Raw genomic sequence first — 19,784 nt, forward strand, 5'->3', positions numbered from 1 at the left:
TCCTTTTGTCAGTACCAATGATTTAGCCTTCTTGTCCTTTGGCATTTATAGCTCATGGCTTGATACTATTGAAGTGTATTCACCACAGCCTTTGAGCACTCCTTGCAGTTTCTTCAACCCAGTCATTTGACCATAGTGATTTGACCCTTATCGAAGTCTCTCAGGTCTTTAAGCTTCTCATATCCGCTGCATTTAATGCATGTGCTATGAGTAACTACCAGCTACCCAACCTTTAATATCCTGATTGTGCTAAGCACAGTTGTTATGATATAAGCATTGCACATTTTTTCTTTTGACAGGTTTTTTTGGCTTATCAGTGTATAAAGTAATATAATAATAGCTGTTTTTATACTTGTTTAACTAATTCCTCTAGATTCCTGTATTTATAAGATTACACATGACCTTGGAAGACTATTGGCAAACTTTTTCTTACTGTAAGCATAAAAACAGTATGATTAAATGCCCCACAGAACCATGTCTTTGACCAAAACGGATCTACCTCTTACTCAGGTGGCATGTAGCGGGTAGGAGTGAGTGCTCATCCAAATGTGGACCTGGCTATCGTATGCTGGAGGTGCTGTGTATGCGCTACAGCCGGCTGAAGAGAGGTAGTGAGAGAGTGGAAATTCGGGCGTGTGCAGATCTGGCAAAACCTCAGAGCCGTGAGCCCTGTCATGGAGATTGTCTGCTGAAGAGCTGGCAGTACAGTGACTGGTCTCAGGTGAGCTGCTTTCAGAGGCTCTGTCTAATGTTTTCTTTTTTTATTGGGAAGACTGTTTTAAAAGAGCAAAAATGTTGTTTATTTAAAGACTCTTCAAAAAGTAAGGTTGCTTTGCTGTGTAATTGATGTTAGGTTGTTTTTGCAGTGTTCTAAGAGCTGTGGACGTGGTACCCGCACTCGCGATTCTTATTGCATGAATAACATCGGCCTCAGGCTGGCAGAGCACGAGTGTTCTGAGTACCAGAAAGTTGTTTCTGAACCTTGCAATGACATTCCATGTCCTGATTGGTCCTTCAATGAGTGGACTGAGGTAGGCTTACATACATGTAAACTTTTATTTGATTTATGATATTACCAAAAATGTATTATAATGTTAAATGGTGTTTAAGGTACTTGACTGGTAATCAAAAGATTGCTGGTTTAAGCCCCACCACTGTGCTTGCCTTGTAGTCAGTCACAATTGTAAGTCACACTCTAAAGTGTTACAAAGGCATTTAAATTTATACCAAATTTCCCCTTTGGGATAAAGAAGGTTTATCCCTCTGTCGATCTGCCTGCCTGTTCATCATTCCACCCATCCATCCATTCATTCATCCATCTATATATTCATCCATGCATTTATCCATTTATACATCCATCTATACATTTCTCCATCCATCCATCCATCCATCCATCCATTCATTCATCTATATATCCATCTGTTCATCTATACATCCATCCCTTCATCCATCTATTTATCCATCCATTCATCCATTTACACATCCAGGTATACATCCATCCATTTATCCATTCATCCATCTATACATCCATCCATCTATACATCCATGTATTCATCAATTCCTCCCTCCGTTTATACATCCATTTGTTTATCCATTTATTCATCCATCTATACATTCATCCATTCATCCATCTATATATCCATCTATCCATTCATCTGTACATCCATCCATCCATTTATACGTCAATCTATACATCCATCCATTCATTCTTCCATCTATACATCATCCATTTATACATCCATCCATTTATACATACATCTATACATCCATCCATCCATCTATACGTCAATCTATACATCCATCCATTCATTCTTCCATCTATACATCATCCATTTATACATCCATCCATTTATACATACATCTATACAGCCATCCATCCATCTATACGTCAATCTATACATCCATCCATTCATTCTTCCATCTATACATCATCCATTTATACATCCATCCATTTATACATACATCTATACATCCATCCATTTATCCATCTATACATCCATCCATCTATAAATGTATCTATAAATCCATCCTTCCATCCATCCATCCATCTATACATCCATTCATTTATCCATCTATAAATCCATCCATCCATCCACCCATCCATCCATCCATCCGTCTACATAACACTAGGGTGTAGTGGGGTGTTTACACATTTGGCATAGCAACAGATGGGCTACTCTCAGTACTCTTAAACTAAAAAAGTTAACCAATTTAGAATGTGTTGCTGATAAAATAGCCAGAATGTGTAGATACAAGGTCCTTCTAAAATGACACACATACACCCCACATGTACCGGGTGGGCCATTTATATGGATACACCTAAATAAAATGGGAATGGTTGGTGATATTAACTTCCTGTTTGTGGCACATTAGTATATGGGAGGGGGAAAACTTTTCAAGATGGGTGGTGACCATGGCGGCCATTTTGAAGTCGGCCATTTTGGATCCAACTTTAGTTTTTTCAATGGGAAGAGGGTCATGTGACACATCAAACTTATTGAGAATTTCACAAGAAAAACAATGGTGTGCTTGGTTTTAACGTAACTTTATTCTTTCATGAGTTATTTACAAGTTTCTGACCACTTATAAAATGTGTTCAAAGTGCTGCCCACTGTGTTGGATTGTCAATGCAACCCTCTTCTCCCAACCCTTTGTACCCCATATACCACACCATACCATCAATTTTTGTAGGGATCTATCCAATGTGGGTTAGTGTCAGACCAATAGCGGTGGTTTTGTTTGTTAACTTCACCATTCACATAAAAGTTTGCCTCATCACTGAACAAAATGTTCTGTGTAAACTGAGGGTCCTGTTTCAATTTTTGTTTTGCCCATTCTGCAAATTCAGTGCGCCGATCTGGGTCATCCTCGTTGAGATGCTGCAGCAGCTGGAGTTTGTAAGGGTGCCATTTGTGACTAGCTAATATCCGCCGAAGGGATGTTCGACTGATGCCACTCTCCAGTGACATGCGGCGAGTGCTACGCTGTGGGCTCTTGCTGAATGAAGCTAGGACAGCCACTGATGTTTCTTCATTAGTGACAGTTTTCATGCATCCACATTTTGGCAAATCCAACACTGAACCAGTTTCACGAAACTTGGCAAGCAGTTTGCTAACGGTAGCATGAGAGATGGGTGGTCTCGTAGGGTGTCTTGCATTGAAATCTGCTGCAATGACCCGGGTACTGCGTTCACCAGACATCAACACAATTTCTATCCGCTCCTCACGTGTTAACCTCTGCGACATGTCAATGGCTGTAAACAAAGAGATGCTTGTAAATAACTCATGAAAGAATAAAGTTACGTTAAAACCATTAGCACACCATTGTTTTCTTGTGAAATTCTCAATAAGTTTGATGTGTCACATGACCCTCTTCCCATTGAAAAAAACTAAAGTTGGATCCAAAATGGCCGACTTCAAAATGGCCGCCATGGTCACCACCCATCTTGAAAAGTTTTTCCCCTCCCATATACTAATGTGCCACAAACAGGAAGTTAATATCACCAACCATTCCCATTTTATTTAGGTGTATCCATATAAATGCCCACCCTGTACATTACCCTTCATCTCTGCAGTCATGAGTGTATGTTTTGTCTCTGTTATGTTTTCCAGTGTACAGTGACATGTGGTAAGGGGATGAGACACAGGCTGGTGTTCTGTGTTTCAGCAGAGAAGCGACTCAGTGATGAGCTCTGTGATCCCAGCAGCAAACCCCCCTCCGTAAGCAGCTGTGTGCTCTCGGAGTGTGCCTCCTGGCAAGCCGGTGTCTGGAGTGCGGTGAGTAGATGTGTGATTTCATAAGGTTAAGGTGGAACTACTTCAGAGGAAATAGAGGCCTTGACAGAGCAGCACGTAACACATCATCAGATTCTCCAGACATACCAGCATACATGTGCCACATCACACGCTAAATCACATAAACCAGACTGATGACTTAAAGTCTGTTACATTCTCAGACCACACATGTCCCCACACGCACAATCACCCACAATCTGTGGCCTGTTTACGGTAATGCCTTCATCATGATATACATATTATTTGCATTATTATAAGTGCACTCATTGATATTTAGAGCCCATGCATGCATTCTAGGGAAGGGTTTAAATTGAAGTCAAAAGTTTACATACACTGAGCTATGTGAGACTGTCCACAATCAAGCAAGCTTCACATTGCCATTAGCTTTTGGGCTGCCATGCAATAAACAAGCACTTGTTTACAGAATAAACCTCAGTTAAATTTAAACAGAATGGTTTTAGAGCTACTTTTTGGATATCAGTCTCTATTCCTATAGCAATGTCAAGCTTTCTTTACTGTGAACAGTGTCACACATGATTCAACACCAATACACCCTTATTTATCCACTAAATTCTATTAAGTGTGGGTCATTTATGAAAAATACCTTGTGTGCGCATGTCTTACAATGGCTGCTTAGTAATAATTCCTTACCTAAACAAACACCACTGTACTTCTGCTGTCGTTTGCCAAACCCTTGAGAAACGGTGTGTGTGTTTGTGTAATGAGGTCTATCTGGATTGGGCGTAGAAGGCTAATTCAAGTTAAGCTTTACTGTGTTTAAATGATCTCCAGGGTAATGGTGTTTTCCTAAGGAATACAGACTCTTATTATCTAAACCTGGGGTTCTTAGGGTTTTCACAGCCAGGGACCTCTCAGTGTCAAAATATTTTCCGGCCCCCCTTGGGGTCACAGCAAGTAACTTGGAAAGTTTAAATACAGCGCAAAATGTGGCTTAAGCACAAATGATTCTTTACATGTAATAGCATGTAGTACATACAATATACATACAGTATGATGTAGTAGTTTAGAGTAGCAGAATATTGTGTTAATACTTCCATGTCACAATTATTCAACCTTTTCATAATATTTCTGACCTTTTGATCTTAAAACTTAAAGCTAGTCTGTATGATCTAAACTTGGGTTACAGTTACAACATGATTAAACCATTGGGAACTCAATAACCACCCTTAATTTGCTTCAGCTGTGATGTGTTATATAAGCATGTGCTGCAGGCACCAATTTATGATCTAAATTTACAACACTCAATGAAGGTAATGAGGTAAAACATTTGTGCTGTTTTCAAATAAATCTCTGTTTTTATTTCTAACTGTATATGGGAAGTTGTAGCTTAGCGGTTAAGGTACTGAACTAATGATCAGAGGGTTGCTGGTTTGCCCCACCACTGCCAGGTTGCTGCTGTTGGGCCCTTGAGCAAGGCCCTTAACCCTCAATAGCTCAGATTGTATACTGTCATAGTACTGTAAGTCATTTTGGATAAAAGCCGAAAATGTAAATGTATATAAATAACTGCAGTGCTTTCACATTGCTGTCATTGTAACTTTATTGTATCATGTATTGTATAACTTCAATTTTAGATGTTAAAATAATAGTTTTAGTATTTTTATTTAATTTTTATCAATCACTTTATCCTGGTCAGGGTTGCGGCGGGTCTTGTTTCACTGAGAGACATCAGGCGAAATGCAGGAAATACTCTGACATGGTGCCAATTCGTCTCAGGGTTTCAGCCATCTCCCTCAGACACAGCCAGTCATGTTAATATAGATGCTCGGCCAGTCAATAGTACTGCTGAGATTAAAACCTTGATCCCAGAGGTGGTGGTCTGTATTTTAAACATGCAGTTTGCAACTAAGTGTAAATAGTGGGTATATTGATGGATCTGGGTGCGATTTCCTAAACTGAAGTGCTTACATTGCTGTCGTTCTAACTTTATTGTATCATATATTGTATAGCTTTATTTTTAATATAAAAATTGTTGTCTTTGCATTTGTAGTGTGCAGTAACCTGTGGTCATGGATACCAAATGCGAGCTGTAAGGTGTATGTCTGGTGCTTATGGTGAGACTGTCAACGACAGGGAGTGTAATGCAGCTTTTAGACCAAGAGATAGCCAGGTACATAGAACACACACACACACACACACACACACACACACACACACACACACACACAGAACATACAGTGTATCACAAAAGTGAGTACACCCCTCACATTTCTGCAGATATTTAAGTATATCTTTTCATGGGACAACACTGACAAAATGAGACTTTGACACAATGAAAAGTAGTCTGTGTGCAGCTTATATAACAGTGTAAATTTATTCTTCCCTCAAAATAACTCAATATACAGCCATTAATGTCTAAACCACCGGCAACAAAAGTGAGTACACCCCTTAGTGAAAGTTCCTGAAGTGTCAATATTTTGTGTGGCCACCATTATTTCCCAGAACTGCCTTAACTCTCCTGGGCATGGAGTTTACCAGAGCTTCACAGGTTGCCACTGGAATGCTTTTCCAGTCCTCCATGACGACATCACGGAGCTGGCGGATATTCGAGACTTTGCGCTCCTCCACCTTCCGCTTGAGGATGCCCCAAAGATGTTCTATTGGGTTTAGGTCTGGAGACATGCTTGGCCAGTCCATCACCTTTACCCTCAGCCTCTTCAATAAAGCAGTGGTCGTCTTAGAGGTGTGTTTGGGGTCATTATCATGCTGGAACACTGCCCTGCGACCCAGTTTCCAGAGGGAGGGGATCATGCTCTGCTTCAGTATTTCACAGTACATATTGGAGTTCATGTGTCCCTCAATGAAATGTAACTCCCCAACACCTGCTGCACTCATGCAGCCCCAGACCATGGCATTCCCACCACCATGCTTGACTGTAGGCATGACACACTTATCTTTGTACTCCTCACCTGATTGCCGCCACACATGCTTGATACCATCTGAACCAAACAAATTAATCTTGGTCTCATCAGACCATAGGACATGGTTCCAGTAATCCATGTCCTTTGTTGACATGTCTTCAGCAAACTGTTTGCGGGCTTTCTTGTGTAGAGACTTCAGAAGAAGCTTCCTTCTGGGGTGACAGCCATGCAGACCAATTTGATGTAGTGTGCGGCGTATGGTCTGAGCACTGACAGGCTGACCTCCCACCTTTTCAATCTCTGCAGCAATGCTGACAGCACTCCTGCGCCTATCTTTCAAAGACAGCAGTTGGATGTGACGCTGAGCACGTGCACTCAGCTTCTTTGGACGACCAACGCGAGGTCTGTTCTGAGTGGACCCTGCTCTTTTAAAACGCTGGATGATCTTGGCCACTGTGCTGCAGCTCAGTTTCAGGGTGTTGGCAATCTTCTTGTAGCCTTGGCCATCTTCATGTAGCGCAACAATTCGTCTTTTAAGATCCTCAGAGAGTTCTTTGCCATGAGGTGCCATGTTGGAACTTTCAGTGACCAGTATGAGAGAGTGTGAGAGCTGTACTACTAAATTGAACACACCTGCTCCCTATGCACACCTGAGACCTAGTAACACTAACAAATCACATGACATTTTGGAGGGAAAATGACAAGCAGTGCTCAATTTGGACATTTAGGGGTGTAGTCTCTTAGGGGTGTACTCACTTTTGTTGCCGGTGGTTTAGACATTAATGGCTGTATATTGAGTTATTTTGGGGGAAGAATAAATTTACACTGTTATATAAGCTGCACACAGTCTACTTTTCATTGTGTCAAAGTGTCATTTTGTCAGTGTTGTCCCATGAAAAGATATACTTAAATATCTGCAGAAATGTGAGGGGTGTACTCACTTTTGTGATACACTGTATATATATACTGTATATATATACACAGGTATATATACTGTGGGGCAAAAAGGGATCTCTGTACCTTGTGCAGATTATGTATATTCTCTGTGTGTGTTTGAGGGCAGTGATAGCTCAGTGGTTAAGGTACTGGACTAGTAATCAAAAGGTTGCCGGTTCAAGCCTCACCACCACCAAGTTGCCACTGTTGGGCCCCTGAGCAAGGCCCTTAACCCTCAATTGCTCAAAATCGAGTTCAGTCATACTTGTAAGTCGGTTTGGATAAAAGCGTCTGCTAAATGCCGAAAATGTAAATGTAAATGTGTTTAGGAGTGTGAGTTGCCAGCCTGTCCCCAAACATCAGCAGCGCTCAGCACACCACAACCTGCAGCACCTGTAAAGCTCCACAGCCAGTGGAGATTTGGTTCCTGGACTACAGTAAGTTATACACTCACACTGTAATACCTAGTAATATTTCTGTTATATAACTGTTGTATCTCAAAATGTTGGTAAATCCAGGATTGCCTGGGTTCCTGCCTACATCAGTAACTATTTACTATATAGACTACAGTAATGCCACTTATCACTGATATGACTTCAAGTATCTGTACTAGTTAATAAGCTTGCAATTTTCTCATTATCAAAAAGCAGTTATCCCTGCTTTATTTCAGACTTTAAGTGTTTGTAAACCTCTTTTTTTCTTTGTGTGTGTGTTTAAGTGCTCAGTCTCCTGTGGGAAGGGTGAGAGAGCACGCTATGTTAGCTGCAGAGATACTCAGGGAGGAGTAGCTGATGAGACTTTCTGTGCCCATCTACCTCGACCACCAGAAACCTCAGTCTGCTTTAGCCCGTGTGGCCAGTGGAGAGAAGGAGAGTGGTCACCTGTATGTATCTTATATTTATTGATTACTCACATACTTAAATACTCACTTAATTTATTCACACAAATATTTATGTATTTATTAAGTCAATTTGTTGTAGACATTATAGTGTTAATGCTACATAGCACTAGGGTCCTGGGGGCCTACTCCCCCTAAAGCATGCAGAAGGTTGACAAACATAAGCCTAAGGAAAATATTAAAAATGGGTCAGATTGATCTGCTTGCACTTACATATTTGTGTTAAGTTTGTTCTTAGCCTTATGATGCAATGTTATCAAATATACACTCCTGTCACAGATTTTGTTACAGAATGTACCTCTTCTCTTTTGTAAGCCCATCTTTCTCTTATCTTCCCTGCACAGTGCTCCGTATCGTGCAGTGTGGGTCGCTCCACACGGCAAGTGGTGTGCATGAACTATAACCAGCAGGTGGATGAGTCTTACTGTCACCCAGATGAGAAGCCTAGCACTGATCAGGAGTGTGCCGCAGCCCCATGTCACTCAGTCTACCAGCTATGGCCCAAAAACCAACCCTACTTCCCCCGCGACCCCCGTAGCCATCCGGGACACAGCAGCTGGAATGTGCCATCTGCAGATCACCAGTGGAGGACAGGGCCATGGGGATCAGTATGTACTTCCTTATTACTTACATCCATTACCAAGCAAACATCTAATATACAAATGCAATTTAAAATAGTTAGTAACTGAAATGAGTTGAAAGCTTCTTGACCTGTATTCAATTGCAAATAGCACAAAAACAAGACATTAAATGTTTAAATTATCCAGCTTAGTCTAAAATGTATGTCACCTCATTGGTTTATTCCATGTATGCTGGTAATCATTGGTGAACTGGGGACCCCAACTGTTGTAGTTGTGAAAATGGATTGTTTTCCACAACATTGTTTGATATAACAATTCAGCTGCAGGTTCTCTGTTGTCAGATTGTGTTTCTTATGTGCCCTCATTTTTCAGTGGGAGACCAGTTTGGACTTCAGCCAGGCCAGTCTAGCAGCTGCACTCTCTTACAAAAATAATTAAAACAATAATTTAATGTAGTAAAGATTTGCAACACACAGCCTTTAACAATATAGAAAAATAGCAACACATGGCTGTTCCTCTTTTTAACTTGCAATTGATGGGACAATTTTAAAGTTTCAAACCTTCTTCTTTCTGGAGGTTTATGATGTCACAAAGTTTTTTGTATTTAGTATACGTAATGTTTTTGTCCCCCTCTGCAGTGCTCCAGTACATGTGAAGGTGGTTTCCAGAGAAGAGTGGTGGTCTGTCAGGACTCAGAGGGTCGCAGCACTAATTACTGTGATGAAAGAGTCAAACCCAGTGAATCAAAGAGCTGTGACTCAGGACCATGTCCTCTGTGGAACTATGGCATCTGGGGGGAGGTGAGTAGTCATGAGGACTCTGTAATAACTCATCATTCAAAATGAAAAGTAACAAATACAAAACTGAACAATGCAAATGCATTTTTGGGACTTGCTTGCTTTAAGTTTGACATCTGCTGGTACCAGTGTTCCCTTAGCAGGGAGACCAATCAGTTAAAGCATTTTTTATCAAAAAAGCTTAAGAATTACTGGGACTTTTGATAAAAGTGGCAAAAAGTGTTACAGTATAAAATGTCCAAAAAGATCATGGTCAGGTGGCCACATATGAATTAACACATAGTATAATTTGTCTGATCATATAGTAACATGGGAACATAAATAATATTAAAGAATAATTAAATAGGTGGGCACTCAGGTGGTGCAGCGGTAAAACACACTAGAACTTGTTCGTTTGAAACTCAGCTTTGCCATTTGGCAGGCTATAAGAACAACGATTGGCTGCTGGGGGGGGGGGGGGGGGCGTACGGGACCTCATAATTTATGCGATTACAACCTCTGCTGGCTAATTGATGGTGCCTGCACAGAGACGAGGGATAATGCATTGATCAGGGTGTGTCTCGGAGGGGGCGTGTGTTAGTCGCGGCACGGTGGCTAAGTGTGTAGCACTGTCCCCTCACAGCAAGAAGGTCCTGGGTTCAATCCCCAGGTGGGGCAGTCCGGGTGCTTTCTGTGTGGAGTTTGCATGTTCTCCCCGTGTCCACGTGGGTTTCCTCCGTAGAGAGGAAGTACAGAGGAAGTATAATGCAATCGGGTAATTGGATACGACTAGATTGGGAGGAAAACTGGGTAAAATGCAAAAAAAAAAAAAGAATATGCAAATATAATGAGCCAAATTTAGCTGCATTTGCTAAGAATATAGAACTGGGTGGTGGTTAACTTCTCAACTACGGCAATGATCCAAAACATGCATCAAAATGTAACAAAAATAAAATTATGCTCTGTCTTCTTAGAAATCTTTCTCTAAAATCTTTCTTCTCGTCTACAGTGTAGTCAGTCATGTGGTGGCGGGCAGAGGACGCGGCTAGTGGTATGTCAGCGTCCAAACGGGCAGAGACTGAACGAGCACAACTGTGACATGCTTGACAAACCTCCCGATATGGAACGGTGCAACATGCAGCCGTGCCCAGGCAGCGCTTCCTGGCACAGGCGACCATGGAAGCCGGTACGATAGTATTTCCTTCTCTTATACTTTCTCATTTTGACATTCTCTTATTTTACTGTGACACCTCCACAAGTGTTCACTAATATCTCACAACACAGGGAACCGTGGTTATGAACTCTCCTGCGTTTGGCTTTTATGAATGTGTTTAGCTGTTCAGATTTTGTCAACTGTGATTAGTAACTGTGAGTAGATCTAAGGCCAGTTTAGTAATTACTGACACACCTGGTTTTTAGAAAGAGCATTTAGGTGGGGTGTAGTTCAGTTCCGTGGTTTACATTAATGTAGCCTCCAGTGGCCATGGGTAGCATGAAAACTTGGCTTTAGCTCCGGCTTCTGCCCACCCAAGCAGTTCTCGCAGTTCCATGGTGCTGATTAAGGATCATTACTAACACATGTACTCAATTTGTAGAAAGCCTTTAAATGCTAGCTATGATGCAAGCAGGCTGATGTTGTCTGACAACATTTATTATTTACCTAGGAGTGCAAGTACTTTAAGCTATATTTATTTTAAGGAAAAAAGTGTGAAGTAAATTCTGTTGTGGTGCAACCTGTAATCGAAGAACACAAAGTGTATATTTGTGCATAAGAGTTATAATATTATGTTTATCAAACAGCATCACATGATTGTTACTGTATATTGTATGTGTATCTTTGTACAGTAATTATTTTATGTTTTAGTTTAGCATTTTTATTGTAGGATTTAATATTTTTACTGGTGCTGTTGGTCTAACCAAATCACTAGGGACATTGCAATGTTTCTGTATTCATGTGAATTGAAAGTAGTCTTTTTTAATATTAATTACACCTGAAATGCTGTTATTTTTATTATTATTTTTATTTTAATTATAAAAAAAACCCACAGTGACTGTATGTAGCAAAATAAAGTACCTCACTATCAGGGACTAAACCTTTTTACCATTTTTGTTGGTTTTTTGTTAATTGACAACGGTATACTGACCATTTTAAGACCTTTACATCAGAGTTAAAAAATAAATAAAACCAGCAGTCTTTTTTTTTTTGTATGGAACATAAAAACTTAAAGAAAACAATCAGAAACACTTTCCTGACTGACCATGACAGACTTTCTGCAATGCATGGATTGAACTCCTGGTACTTATTAGTAAATGAATAAGTGGACAATCAGATAATTCCAAAATACACTAAATATGTATAAAACATTTTTTCTTTATCATATTGCTATACTATAGCTACTAATTAGCAGGTGAACTAAACCTCAAGGGTCTGTCCTTAATGTGGCTAATAATAAATTGTCTTTCAATTATAACTATAAAGTAAAACACTGTGTTAAATGGTACTACCATGCTGACCATGTATCTGGTTTTGTAATTACTATTATTATAATTAACCAAAAGCCCTAATACTGATCTGACATGATTGCAGCTACAGTTTTCTTTTTACAAACAATTTCATATTGGATTTTGGTTTGTGGTTTTACCTGGTTGACTGGTTTTTAGGTCGCAAATCATCATTTTTAAGTTAGTGGCCTCTGCTTTTTCATTTAATTTTAAAGCCAAATGCATTAAATTATTTATAGACATGACAATTTAACAATATGTCTTGCTTAAGGTGTTTTTTTCATTATTTAACAGTATGGTTGTCAAACCGACATTGAACACAACATGACAAACGGTTATATATTTGCAGTGAGTTTATTGTATACAGTGCATGAATATTCAAGTCATGATAACACACTTATATTTTGTTAAAACATATCAAAATGATTTCATTTTCCACCCGTTTAACAATCAACTAAATAACTGTTGGTAAATTGTGGTTGTGTTTGGGCCTAACTATCCAAACACTAACAATGCAATCACATAACCTACTGCAGGTGCAAATGAAGAATCCACAATAACACAGTCTTTTATTAATGCTTTTAGTTGTTTATTTTAAACAGTGTTTTCCTTGTATTTCCTTGGATATAAATACCTCTCCACCCAAATCAAAATTGGGTCGCTATCACATGGCATATTTTCTGGATATGAGGACTTTGTGCCTTTTTCTTTTCTGTTACATTACAGTGTTCAAAGAGCTCATCATAGACTCATCATTCAGAAATTAGTCATGCCACCCATAATAAAGTGCAGTTGTTTATTTATTCATTGGTTCTGATTTACTCGAACTGGCTAAAACGTTTGCTCACAGTCACTTTTATTCTCTTCCAGTCAAGTGTGCTTAATTGATATCCACAAATGTTTACATATAGTTTTACACAACATTTATTAACAGTTAATAACTGTTAAACCAAATAAATTGACCATAATCTGCGATTTACATTTAAATGTTACATTTTGTAATAAAAATGCTGTCATATCTATGTTACTTAATAAAAAGGCCTCCAGGGCATTTTAAGGTGATTGTGTGGCGCAGAAGTAATCCACTTGCCTGGAGACATGTTTGGAGTATAGGTTGCATGTTATGGCTTCATATAAGAGTCCACCCTTATGAACAGAGCCTGATGGCTTGTCATGTGTACAAGGAGGTCTGTGCTTCTGTAATCCTTTTCAACCAGCATTTATTATGGGAAGGTTTACTGTGTAAAGGGGGGAATCGGACATGTCTAAATTATTTAAAAACTATAACTACGAATAGAATTTATTAACCCTTAAGAAGGGAGAAATCAGACCAAATGTGTTAGTGTGTCTGTATCCAGCAAGGTCATAACTTACCTCCCAAAAATGGCATAAACTAAAAAGATTATAAAATGAATTATATACCTAATTACAGCCCAATTTTCTTGGGAATTTATTGAAATCAACACTACAGGATAATATTCCTAAAAGAGTGACCCTCTGACCCCAATCAGTTATACTAGTGCTAACATCTGCTATTTAGACAGAACTTAATTATGTGGAACTATTAGATCTGTAATGCATCCAAACTGCACAGGGGGTGTTCATTTTACCCACCTGTTATTGTGTAATGTTCTCATTTGTTCATGTTATTAATCACAAATGTAATGAGATGTGTTGGAAATAGTAAAACAAAAACAAAAATTTACTTTCTTTGAGAGAAATGAAGGCCTGACTTGTAATAGTTCTAATGTCTCAATAAATTTGTTTGTGCACTCCCAAAAGAAAACATATCAGCCAAATTGGTCATAGACATTGTTGGTGCATCTGGTTGTTGGTGCATCTGGTTGTGGGTGGGGTAAATTGGGCCTTCTGTTGTGCATTTGGCTAGATACTTGACACATATTTTTTTTAGCAGAATGCAAAACAATTCAGTGATCATTTCTGTTGATCAGTGTTGGCAGGATAAATCATTAGCACATTCCAAATGTAGGAAAGCCAGCACTGGCTTACAAGTAATACCACTGGTCCAGTGTTGTTATGGCTTATATTAGCATTAAATGTCAGATAGAAGACATACAGCATTAAAATGTGTTCTTGACTTATTTTAATAGGTGTGTATTTAATAGGTGTGAGGTAATAGAAATAGAAAATGTAAGAAAAAGAGATATACATATCTATATACAATATATAATAGCTAATATATATATATATATATATATATATATATATATATATATATATATATGTATATATATATATATTCAGAAACACAGCACCAGGGTCTTGGGATTGATCTTACTTTTCAGTCACTGTCTGTGACAATTATGCTGTGTTTTCACCATGTTAGCATGTGTTTTCTCTTGCTTTCTGAAAGCATGCAGAAGTTATATTGGCTTTTTTAAAACTAAGTAGATACTTTGGGGGTCAAAGTCACCATGACCCAGACCTAAAAGAATCAGTTGGTAATTATGGGTGAAAGAATGTAGTTTTATATATAAAAATTGTTTACTGACATATGGCATTCAATGTCAAATCTAACTTAATTAGTGTGATTGCAGAATGCAAGCACACTATTGTTATTGTTATTTTCGTTTTCAATATATTATTGCCATTCCGCCCGTTTTTTGTCTCCCTTTCTTCGTCCGCAATTTTCGAGATATCGACCCCGTTCCAGTGCCAAATCATCCGGCCCATACGGGAATGGACTGCTTGTATACAGCTTTTGGATCGAACCAACACTGTGGGCACAGTGCCCGTTTTAAGGTGCCCGTTTTGCCCCATTGACTCCCATTCATTTTGAAAAAAATGTCGAGCTATCAACGCCGTTCCAACCCTTGATCGACCGGGTCATTAATTAGCGCCCAAATCCAAAAAATCATCCGGATACGCCCATCCGTGTGGCATTTATGCCCGTATTTGCCCGAATTTTTGGACTAAAATCTTGACACCTTTGGCTTTCCACAGAACGTCAACGTGATGACGTAGGCGGCATCTTCAGTCCGTTCTGAGAACAGAAAATGGCCGCCGCCAAAAAATCTGACTTATTTTGGTCTGTAACTAAAGTATTAGTGATTTTTAAGGTGAAAACGCTGCACAGAATGAAATTATAAGCCAGTAACACTTAGCAGTGAGCGTCATATCGTTCGCGTTGCAACAGAAAAGAAGATATTTATATCCGTTAGCTTCAAGGCTAACAAATGCATTCAAATCAATGGCAATGGCTACATGCTAAAGGAGGGACCGAAGTGTGAGCACTGTGTAAGTGCACTATGAATGAAAGCTGTAAATGAGACACAGCCGATCATAGATTGCGCAATACCATTGACTTCCATTCATTTTTTTTGAATGGTTATTTAATGGTTATTTCTATAACCTTTATTTAACCTATAAGAGCCCCATTTACTTCCATTCAGTTTTTTGAAAGTTCGAGATATCAACGCCGTTCCAACTCTAAATTGTACAGCCCACTGATGTAACCCCGACTCAGATACAGCATGGGGATTCGAACCCACGCCCACCTGCCACGCCCGGTTTTCAGCCCCATTCACTTCCATTCATTTTTTGGAAATTTCAAGATATCAACGCCGTTCCAACTGTAAATCATCCGGGCAGTTAATGACACCCCAACCTGGATACAGCATGGTCATACGCAGCCCCGCCCGCCTGCCACGCCCACTTTTTTTATATTTCGAGATATCAGCGCCGTTCCAACTCTAATTTGTTTAGCCCACTGATGACACCCCGACTTGGATACAGCATGGTCATACGCAGCCCCGCCCGCCTGCCACGCCCATTTTTTAATATTTCGAGATATCAGCGCCGTTCCAACTCTAATTTGTTTAGCCCACTGATGACACCCCGACTTGGATACAGCATGGTCATACACAGCCCCGCCCGCCTGCCACGCCCACTTTTTAATATTTCGAGATATCAGCGCCGTTCCAACTCTAATTTGTTTAGCCCACTGTTGACACCCCGACTTGGATACAGCATGGTCATACGCAGCCCCGCCCACCTGCCACGCCCATTTTTTTATATTTCGAGATATCAACACCGTTCCAACTGTAAATCATCTGGCCAGTTAATGACACCCCAACTTGGATACAGCATTGTCATACGCAGCCCCGCCCGCCTGCCACGCCCACTTTTTGAATATTTCGAGATATCAACGCCGTTCCAACTCTAATTTGTTTAGCCCACTGATGACACCCCGACTTGGATACAGCATGGTCATACGCAGCCCCGCCCGTCTGCCACGCCCGTTTCTGAGACGTCTGGACGTCGACGCTGTTCCGACTCTGAGCCGTCCGGCCCGTCGACGCTGCTCCCAGCTTCGATACGGCGTTCGGATAAGCGCGCACGCACGCCGACCGGCACACGGCAATCACACTCGCATTTTCTCCGGAAATGCACTCTCTAGTTTCATTTGTTATGTTAACCACCTAAAGTTAAGAATACAGAAATTCAAACAGTAAACTTTAAAAATGTTGTAAATAAATAAATGATATTACTTAAACCAACATACAAACAGTAAGATAAAAGCTGTCAAATAAAAGTAATAAAAAAACTATAATAATAATAATATAAGTTTTAACTTGTCTTATAAGGTACATGTAACTTAAACTAATGAAAGGTGACACTTGAAGCAAGATCTATTTACCAGAATGTGTTTGTTGATATAAATTGTTTTACAGTAATTATTAACAACAATAATTTCATTACCTAAGAACTAATAATAAAGCTATGCTATAAAATAAGTATTTTTATTACTGTATATACAAAAGTCACTTTTTAAGCAGTTCTGCTTTGATATGCAGCAACAGTACTTGCAACAAACTTGTTAGGATTAGGGCTAGACAGTAATTGCTCTTAACTTAAAACTTACCTTGTAAAGGGATAAAGCTGATCCTGTAGTGGTGATTATGTTGTTTGCTTTATACCAGAGAATGCAGCATTGGCATCTTTACTATCCACTTGGCTTCAGTAGAAAGGTTGAAATTGAAAAGCATGGCTTAAGCCAAAGCTTTTTAGTACAAGTTTCATTGGGCTCAGTAAACATGCTGAAGCTGTTGCAATTTTAATCATCAAAAAGGTAAACATTGTAAATATTTGCAAAACTTATTACAATTTAAATAATTTTAATAATATGTATAGTATTTATTATGCCAATAAAGGTTATAATTAATAAATTATATTTATAATTATTAAAATAAATCCTGGCCTTTATGGCATGGCTACATGTAACACTGATGTGCTGTATACATGACACACCGATACAAATTATATATAAAATTGTAGCACACTTGCTAACATAGAATTGCATCCAGACATCATAAGCTTGGTAAACACAGTTTGTAGCTTCATTCTGAGGATACTGTTCTGACAGTTCATTGCAGGATGTAATCTAGACATGTCGCATATGTTTTCCATTTCTGTTAGTATGGCAGACAGTCTGCATGTTTGGACCTTAATCTTAATTGTAACATTGCTTTGGCAAACAATACTTCCTCATTAAGTCAATAAAGAACATGTGTTTATGAATGAACAGTTAAGATTTTGTGTAAGATCAACCACAGACCCATGTTCCTTTAAGAAGACACCAACCACACAAAAGTGTGGGCTGCAATTCCATGTTGATTTTAAGGTTGAGGACCATTGCTGCTCTTAGCAGGTCATTTTATCTTGGTGTTGTAGCATATAAACACTGAGAGATAGAATAAGCAATGTGAAATGTTTAATACAGTTTTCATACAACAATACTTTGATTGCGTTTTATAGTCATTTACCTTATCATGCTCAAAGGGGAGTACAAAGCATTGTGATGATGTTTGCACAGTACATTCATGCTTTGCCAGAGAATTGAGAATTACCATATATTGCTGTAGTTACAACCTGAATCTGTCTTAAGTTTGGTTTAGTTCATTATAGTTATTGTGCCAGTATAGCTACACTCTGTCAAAGAGTAAACTGTGTGAGATCTTAATATTGGTCCCAATATTGGTCTTTAAATTTCTTCTTCACCATATACAGTGTATCACAAAAGTGAGTACACCCCTCACATTTCTGCAAATATTTCATTATATCTTTTCATGGGACAACACTATAGACATGAAACTTGGATATAACTTAGAGTAGTCAGTGTACAACTTGTATAGCAGTGTAGATTTACTGTCTTCTGAAAATAACTCAACACACAGCCATTAATGTCTAAATGGCTGGCAACATAAGTGAGTACACCCCACAGTGAACATGTCCAAATTGTGCCCAAAGTGTCAATATTTTGTGTGACCACCATTATTATCCAGCACTGCCTTAACCCTCCTGGGCATGGAGTTCACCAGAGCTGCACAGGTTGCTACTGGAATCCTCTTCCACTCCTCCATGATGACATCACGGAGCTGGTGGATGTTAGACACCTTGAACTCCTCCACCTTCCACTTGAGGATGCGCCACAGGTGCTCAATTGGGTTTAGTCCATCACCTTTACCTTCAGCTTCCTCAGCAAGGCAGTTGTCATCTTGGAGGTTGTGTTTGGGGTCGTTATCCTGTTGGAAAACTGCCATGAGGCCCAGTTTTCGAAGGGAGGGGATCATGCTCTGTTTCAGAATGTCACAGTACATGTTGGAATTCATGTTTCCCTCAATGAACTGCAGCTCCCCAGTGCCAGCAACACTCATGCAGCCCAAGACCATGATGCTACCACCACCATGCTTGACTGTAGGCAAGATACAGTTGTCTTGGTACTTCTCACCAGGGCGCCGCCACACATGCTGGACACCATCTGAGCCAAACAAGTTTATCTTGGTCTCGTCAGACCACAGGGCATTCCAGTAATCCATGTTCTTGGACTGCTTGTTTTCAGCAAACTGTTTGCGGGCTTTCTTGTGCGTCAGCTTCCTTCTGGGATGACGACCATGCAGACCGAGTTGATGCAGAGTGCGGCGTATGGTCTGAGCACTGACAGGCTGACCTCCCACGTCTTCAACCTCTGCAGCAATGCTGGCAGCACTCATGTGTCTATTTTTTAAAGCCAACCTCTGGATATGACGCCGAACACGTGGACTCAACTTCTTTGGTCGACCCTGGCGAAGCCTGTTCCGAGTGGAACCTGTCCTGGAAAACCGCTGTATGACCTTGGCCACCATGCTGTAGCTCAGTTTCAGGGTGTTAGCAATCTTCTTATAGCCCAGGCCATCTTTGTGGAGAGCAACAATTCTATTTCTCACATCCTCAGAGAGTTCTTTGCCATGAGGTGCCATGTTGAATATCCAGTGGCCAGTATGAGAGAATTGTACCCAAAACACCAAATTTAACAGCCCTGCTCCCCATTTACACCTGGGACCTTGACACATGACACCAGGGAGGGACAACGACACATTTGGGCACAATTTGGACATGTTCACTGTGGGGTGTAC

General features: G+C 39.8%; 1 protein-coding gene across 1 annotated transcript in view; it reads left to right on the forward strand.

The window, feature by feature from the left end:
* The window catches only part of LOC134321256 (A disintegrin and metalloproteinase with thrombospondin motifs 20-like), a 155,588-nt gene that overhangs the window by 107,423 nt on the left and 28,381 nt on the right, over nt 1-19,784 (forward strand). The window contains exons 20-28 of the mRNA XM_063002890.1: nt 511-721; nt 867-1,031; nt 3,612-3,776; nt 5,806-5,925; nt 7,942-8,049; nt 8,331-8,495; nt 8,855-9,118; nt 9,730-9,891; nt 10,877-11,053. Coding sequence (XP_062858960.1) covers nt 511-721; nt 867-1,031; nt 3,612-3,776; nt 5,806-5,925; nt 7,942-8,049; nt 8,331-8,495; nt 8,855-9,118; nt 9,730-9,891; nt 10,877-11,053 — 1,537 coding nt within the window. The remainder of the gene's footprint in view (nt 1-510; nt 722-866; nt 1,032-3,611; nt 3,777-5,805; nt 5,926-7,941; nt 8,050-8,330; nt 8,496-8,854; nt 9,119-9,729; nt 9,892-10,876; nt 11,054-19,784) is intronic.

Source organism: Trichomycterus rosablanca, chromosome 1 (assembly GCF_030014385.1).
Source record: "Trichomycterus rosablanca isolate fTriRos1 chromosome 1, fTriRos1.hap1, whole genome shotgun sequence".
In the NCBI taxonomy this organism is placed as follows: Eukaryota; Metazoa; Chordata; class Actinopteri; order Siluriformes; family Trichomycteridae; genus Trichomycterus; species Trichomycterus rosablanca.